Genomic DNA, 7,554 nt, shown 5'->3' on the forward strand with positions numbered 1-7,554 from the left:
CTTTCTGAAAGTTCCACCAGGGTTCAGGCTTATAATTGCATAAATCACTTTAATTCTTTTTGCATAGGTTTTTAATGCAAAACATGTCGCCGAAATTGTATCACATCAAATTGATATTGAACAAATTAATCCACAAGAAGGATGGGCTGAGCAAGATCCAAAAGAGATACTTTTTGCCATAAAGGCATGTGTCAAGGATGTCAAAAAGAAATTAGATTCAATTAATCTAAGTATGAATGATATCATTACTGTTGGCATTACAAACCAAAGAGAAACTACGATCACTTGGGATGCAATTACAGGGGAACCTCTGTATAATGCAATTAGTAAGTTTAAATAAAAATTAATTATGTAAATATTTAAATAAATTTAAAATTCGTTTATGTCTCAGAAAGTAACATAACCCTTTGGAATCTTATTTCGATTCATACTCCTCCCAGTAGGTCATTACCAAACTTGTAATATACTAATGTAATAAAATGCGCTTTTTAACCATGCTCGAAAAAAACGGATTTAAGTAAATCCACGCTCGTTACATGAATTGAGCTTGATTTATATTGTCTGCATTTTTTGTCGATTTCTTTTTTATTTTTTTTTTACTGCAATTGAATGTTGTGTTTAAATAAATCTTTACTTTTTACTTCAAGAAAATGTTTTTTTAATGGAAAATTCTCGTTTTTCTTAATTTAGTTGAATAATAATATTTTGAGTATTATGTTCATATAAAATAAAGATAAAGTATGTCAAAATAATATACTAAGAATAAAATAAATATTTAACTATAGAGAAATAGTTAAATAAAATGATATATGACTAGAATATGAATAAAAGATATTTTCTGTCGCCATAACATTTTTATTTTGAAATCAGAATAATGAGTGTTATTTTTTTAAAACAAAAAATGGCATAAGAAATCGAATTTCTCCAAAGACTGAATTATGCTTGAAGTATTTACTTCATAAATGGTAAAGGTCTGTAAAAATTGATTTTTCCATATTAAAAAATGGTAAAAAATCAATATTTTGGCTGGATTTAGATAACTGGAATAGTCAATTGCAATAAAAAAAAAAGTTAGAAAAAATTGGCAAAAAATGCAAGCTGCTGTAATTGACCCCAGACGTTCCAGTTACAAACTCGGTGCGATGCCACCTGGTCTAACCGGGAGGTGAAGGACTTTTAAATTGCCAGCGATGTAATGTGCGTAGATTACAAATTACGAGCAAATTACAAGTTTGGTAACGACCTATGAATGTGACTATTTTGAATAAGAAAACTGAAAGGTGTAAGTTCCCGTTACCAATATAAAACTATCAAAGTCTATTTTTAAGGTCCTGTATGATTTCATATGATTCACAAAAATATTTTATACAGTTTGAATTATTTTCTCATTCTCTAGTTTGGTCTGATATAAGAACAGATAAAACTGTGGATCAGATTATAGCCAAGTTTCCGGACCATAGCAAAAATCATTTAAAGCCTCTCTGTGGATTACCTGTCAGTCCATATTTTTCGGCATTGAAAATTCGCTGGTTAAAGGACAATGTACCTGCTGTTAAAAAGGCCATTAGAGAAAAACGGTGTAAAGTAGGGACAATGGACACTTGGGTAGTTTGGGTAAGCAGGCTGTTATTACAGGTATATGTTTGTATAATAAGAATGTGTCACATTCTAAATATATTTATAATTTTAGAATTTAACGGGTGGAAAAGACGATGGTTTGTACATAACCGATGTTACCAACGCATCGAGAACAATGTTAATGAACATCGAAACCTTAACGTGGGATCCCACATTGTGTAGATACTTTGAAATTCCAATGAAACTGCTACCAGAAATTAAAAGCAGTTCTGAGATTTATGGTAAAATTGCAGTTGGTCCTTTGAAGGGCATTCCTTTGTCAGGTGTAAGTTTTTGTTCATTCGACGATTTAACAAGGCTTAACAAAATATGTAAATCATGCTTTCAAATATAATCTATGTAAACCTTATAGATCCTTGGCAATCAGCAATCCGCTTTGGTTGGTCAAAATTGCCTACAACAGGGTCAAGCAAAAAATACATACAGAAGTGGATGTTTTCTTCTTTGTAATACGGGACACTCGGTGCGTGATTTTTACATGTATTACAAATATTTCCAGCACGATAATCTTCTAGAATAATAATGGAAAAAGTTCTTTGCAGAGAGTGTTTTCATCACATGGCTTGGTGACAACAGTAGCTTATCAGTTTGGTCCAAACAGTCCAGCAGTATATGCATTGGAAGGTTCTGTTGCTGTAGCAGGTGCCGCAATAAAATGGTTAAGAGATAATATGAAACTAATCAAAGACGTTCATGAAAGCGAACATTTAGCTCAGAGCGTTTTTAGTACTGGCGATGTGTATTTTGTTCCTGCCTTTTCTGGACTATATGCTCCATATTGGAGAAAAGATGCCAGAGGGTGAGTTTTCTTTATTAAAAATATTAGTTCTCTTTTTCCCTGTCCCTCTGTTTTATTTAAGTATATATTAGGTTGATGTTTTGAAATAAGAGAAGACATTTTTTGTTTTGGACATTGCGTATGATATGCTTTATTTTGTAATTTTAGGATAATCTGTGGTCTCACTGCATTCACAACAAAGCAACACCTTATTCGAGCATCGTTAGAGGCTGTCTGTTTTCAGACTAGAGATATTTTAGAAGCAATGTATAAAGACTGCGGATTTCCATTAACAAAACTGCACACGGATGGAAAAATGTCTACCAATAATCTTCTTATGCAGTTACAAGCAGACCTCTGTGGCACACCCGTTTGTAAGTAAAATTGTTTATATTAAGGGATTTTATTATAAAAAATAATTTTTTACCATCAAATAGAATTTTCTTTAATTGATAACAAGAATATTACATCTTATAGTTAGATCAAGAATGCCGGATATCACTGCTCTAGGAGCAGCAAAAGCGGCCGGACATGCGGAAGGAATAGATGTTTGGGAATTAGAAGGTGAAGGAGTGGAAACCGTCGCAATGGATACGTTTCTACCTACAACAACTCCTGAAGGTATATTGCACTGAGTCTAAAACAAAGTAGATTTCTTTAAAATTCTAAAACTTAATTTTTGAGCGAAAATGATTAGAACCGTCTTCTGTTCTGTCCTTTCAAACGTCATCTACGAGAACTTTTTTAAAATTTAAATTTGGTCAATAAAAAAATTACAAATGTTAATTCGACGACCCGGGTGCGCCGCATCGCGCACCAGGTCATTTAGAAGGTCATCTACGAGAATTTTTTAAAAATTAAAATTTTTTTCCATAACCAAAACAACTACAAATGGTGAGACGAAGACCCGGTTGCGCAGGATCGTGCACCAGGTAATTTAATACGTATTTTACCAGAACTTTGTCAAAATTCAAATTTTTCCAACTCCCAAAATAACTCTCAGTATTAAGTCGACCACCCGCTCCACCGTGCACCAGGTCCTTTTAAACGTCATCTACGATAAATGTTTGAAATTTAAATTTGGTCAACAACCAAAACAACTACAAATGGTGAATCGACGACCCGGGTGCGCCGGATCGTGCACCAGTTCGTTTTAAATGTCATCTACGAGAACTCTCTGAGATTTACATTTTGTTCTTAACTAAAGCAATTACAAATGGTAAGTCGACGACCTGGGTGCGCCGGATCTTGCAGCAGGTCCTTTTAAATGTCATCCACGAGATCTTTTTTGAAATTAAAATTTTTTATGAGCAAAACAATTACAAATGATAAGTAGACGACCTGGATTCGCAGAAACGTGCACCAGGTAGTTTAATACGAATTCTACAAGACCTTTGTCAAAATTCAAATTTTTCCAATACCCAAAATAACTACTAATAGTGAGGCGACGACCCGTGTGCCGTGGATCGTGCACCAGTTTATTTTATACGTCATCTACGCGAATTCTTCGAAATTTACATTTTGTCACTAACCGAAGCAATTGTAAATGGTAAGTCGATGACCTTGGCGCGCAATTTTGTTCCCAAGGTAGTTTAACACGTATTGTACAAGAACTTTTTCAAAATTCAAACTTTTCTAACATCAAAAATAGCTGCTTATGCGGAGGTGACGACCCGGGTGCGCCGGATAGTGCACCAAGTCGTTAAAAAGGTCATCTATTAAACTTGTTCAAAATTCAAGTTTTTCCAACACTCAAAATAACTATCAATAGTGGATCGACGAACCGGTTACCCAAAATGAAATTTCTAAGAGTTATTGTAGATGGCGTTTTAAATGACCCGGTACAAGATTCGGCGCACCCGGGTCGTCGCCTCACTATTAGTAGTTATTTTGGGTGTTGACAAAATTTGAATTTTAAAAAAGGTCTGGTAGAATTCGTGTTACAGTACCTGGTGTACGATCCTGGGCACCTGGGTCGTCGAATCACCATTTGTAATTGTTTTAATTATTTACCAAATTTAAATGTCAAAAATGTTCTCGTGGATGACGTTTGAAAGGACTTGGTACACGATCCTGCGCACCCGGTTCGTCAAATTACCATTTGTAACTGTTTTGGTTATGGATAAAATTTATATTTCAAAGAGTTCTCGTAGATGACCTTCTAAACGAGCTGGTGCTAGATGCGGCGCACTCGGTTCCGTAGACTTATCATTTGCAATTGTTTTTGTTATTTACAAAATTTAAATTTTAAAAAAGTTCTCGTAGATGACGTTTGAAAGGACCTGGTTCACGGTCAGGCGCACCCAGGTCGTCGCCTCAGCATTAGTAGCTATTTTTTATGTTGGAAAAGTTTGAATTTTGAATTTTTTTGTAAAATACGTGTTAAACTACCTGCTTCGACTTACCAATTGTAATTGCTTCGGTTAGGGACAAAATGTAAATTTCAAAGACTTCTCATAGATGACGTTTAAAATGAAATGGTGCACGACCCGGCGCACCCAGGTCGTCGACTCACCATTGAAAAGAAAGAGAGGTATCGAGACCTTATAAGGGAGTTGCAACGATTGTACCCGGAATATTCTGTTAAACTAATCGTCCTTATCATCGGCGCTCTTAGAGGTGCCAAGCTTTCACTCGCTATTGGCCTAAAAATCATCCCTGCATGTCAACAATATGCTAAAACACTTGCGGAAAAAATGCAGAAGGCGGTAGTGCTTGGGTCGCTCCGTGTTATTATGGTGCACGAGGCATTTGCTGGATCGTCGTATTGATTCTGTTACAGACTGTAACCACCTATCTCATGGTAGTGAGACGTTTTTGTGGCTGAAATTTTACCGCGATTTCGCTGGGAGCGGGTGCAATTTTTCAGATTCGCACCCGCTCCCGGCGAAATCCTGCGGTTGTCCTTATGACAAATTTGTGTGTGTGTGTGTGTGTGTGTGGATGCGAAAATACAGATCATTTAAATTGTGGATCGAGGATAAGAAAGAGGAAAGAATGTTTGCTTGTCTCTTGCTGTCGTGCTTGTACAAATTCACATGCGAATTCGACGAAAAGTGACGACGTAGATATTGTTGACTTTGCATCTAAGCGAAATGCTTGATAAGAGATTGGACAAATTAGAAGACAAAATAGACAGTTGATGGCAGGCAGTGGATAAAGGTTTTGAAGAAGTGAAACATAGGCTTGATAATATTCAAAAAGGATACAAAGTCATTGATGGAAGGATTAAAAATATGCTTCAGGATGGTGCAAGTAATTGCAATTCCTGCATACATTAATTAGAAGATAGAAATAGCAGAAGAAACGTACTCTTAGTTTTCGATGTGGCAGAAGTTGATGGGAAGAAAAAGGACACTGCAAATAAGAAGAGTATTGAAGGGCTAGAGAATGAGGATTCTAAAGGGAATCAGATGCACTCCAGACAGAAAAATGCAGAAAAAGGAACTCTCAAATCTACACCAGGAGTTGACCAAGAGAATGTTAGAAGGAAGAAGCGGATCTTTAAATCGTCTATCGGCAACGAGTACCTGTCATAATCGAAAAAGAAGACAAGAAGAAAACTGGCGAAAGGCAAGTATTCGGAGCGAGAACGAAGCTAACTATTTACTATCAGAATGTTAGGGGGTTCAGTACAAATATGGAAAAGGTTCGTTTGTCTTCAGATACTAATAACTTCGATTTAATTTTATTGACAAAAATTTGGTTCACCAAGGGTGTACTCCTCTGAACTATTCGAAATAAATAAATATGCTTGCTACAGAGTTGAAATAATTGGGAGAAATGATGGGGGAACTATTATAGCAATAAATACACATTTCAAGACAATCGAAATACCATTGATTATTTCGAAAAATCATTGTAGTAGTAGGAATGTTGTTGCTACAAAAATATTTAAAAACTTATATTGAGTAAAAATAGTTGTTTGCGGGATCTATGGATTTACGCCAATAAAGCAAAATCTTGAAGGATAACAATAGATGTTGATACTTAATTTTTGTAAATACTATATATACAGTAAAAAACACTTTAGCTGCAGGGGAAGACATCCCTGCAAAAGTTTCCATTTCCTGAGAAAGAAAATCCGTAATTTTTTTTTCGAAATTCGAATATCAACTCGCATTAATACATTAATATTCCATTTTTAACAACATTAATATTCCAGGGTTTCATGGAAACGTGTCCAATTTCTTTGGGATTTAAGACCAGTGTCTACAAAATAAAATCACACTAATAAGTTTTATTACCCGTCCACCCCCCATTCTCCGCGCTGCGCCTCAAATAAGACCCAAAAAACTACATTTTTACGTGTTATTGTTACTTTTTAGCAATTTCCGTTGCCTAAAAAATCGAATAAAAAAGAACACACACTATTATGTTTCTGACTGTACAGTGTATAGAAAGAATAAATTTACTACCTTTCAATTGTGTAAACAAATATAGTTTGTTTGAATAATTACTTCTCCAACATTACTTTTAAAATCGTAATGAACCCATTAGCCCCCGCCGGTGACAAAAGGCACCCGAGCAATGAGTCTTGTCAGAAATTTCTGGGCAGGTGTGAACCTGCCTTATCATGCTCAATCTAATCTGAACCTGTTCCTGAGATCTGTGTAGTTTCAGCAGAGGGAAATCTGTGTAGTTCCGTATTTCTAGACCAAAGTTGGCCATGATATGAAATTTTGAAGAAAATTTGAATACAAATATTTAAGGGCGTTAATGGGTTAATTGAATGTTTTCTATTTTATTTCATTTTTTCAGTTATAAAAAAATGACTGCTTAAACAAATAAAAATTGTTTAAAGAAATAGAAATTTGTTCAAAATTCAAAGAAATGTATTCAAATTTAAAAATAATTTAACAAAAAGTAGCGTGGGATACCAATTTCAAAAACGTGGACTTGTTTAAACAATTGAAAATTGTTTACGAAATCTTCCCTCACCACTTACCACTACATTCTCGCAAAAGGAGATACGTCGTGAACGCGACTCACGGACGGGGTGTAGATGAGACGCGAAGATATGGTGAGAGGTTGGAGATGTTTCACGGAATCTCGAGCCAAAGCCCCATTACTCGGTGGTTTAATTAATAAGAGCAGCTCAAAAACTATCGAAATGTGTAAAAACTTTGATTTCGATT

The 7,554-nt window shown here is 35.3% G+C and overlaps 1 protein-coding gene across 1 annotated transcript in view; it reads left to right on the plus strand.

The window, feature by feature from the left end:
- Nucleotides 1-7,554, plus strand: part of LOC117168967 (glycerol kinase) — a 64,666-nt gene that overhangs the window by 43,913 nt on the left and 13,199 nt on the right. Inside the window, exons 4-10 of the mRNA XM_033354975.1 lie at nt 68-326; nt 1,397-1,614; nt 1,691-1,903; nt 1,991-2,101; nt 2,181-2,437; nt 2,585-2,790; nt 2,894-3,037. Of these exons, the coding sequence (XP_033210866.1) occupies nt 68-326; nt 1,397-1,614; nt 1,691-1,903; nt 1,991-2,101; nt 2,181-2,437; nt 2,585-2,790; nt 2,894-3,037 (1,408 nt within the window). The remainder of the gene's footprint in view (nt 1-67; nt 327-1,396; nt 1,615-1,690; nt 1,904-1,990; nt 2,102-2,180; nt 2,438-2,584; nt 2,791-2,893; nt 3,038-7,554) is intronic.

The sequence above is a fragment of the Belonocnema kinseyi genome, chromosome 3 (assembly GCF_010883055.1).
Source record: "Belonocnema kinseyi isolate 2016_QV_RU_SX_M_011 chromosome 3, B_treatae_v1, whole genome shotgun sequence".
In the NCBI taxonomy this organism is placed as follows: Eukaryota; Metazoa; Arthropoda; class Insecta; order Hymenoptera; family Cynipidae; genus Belonocnema; species Belonocnema kinseyi.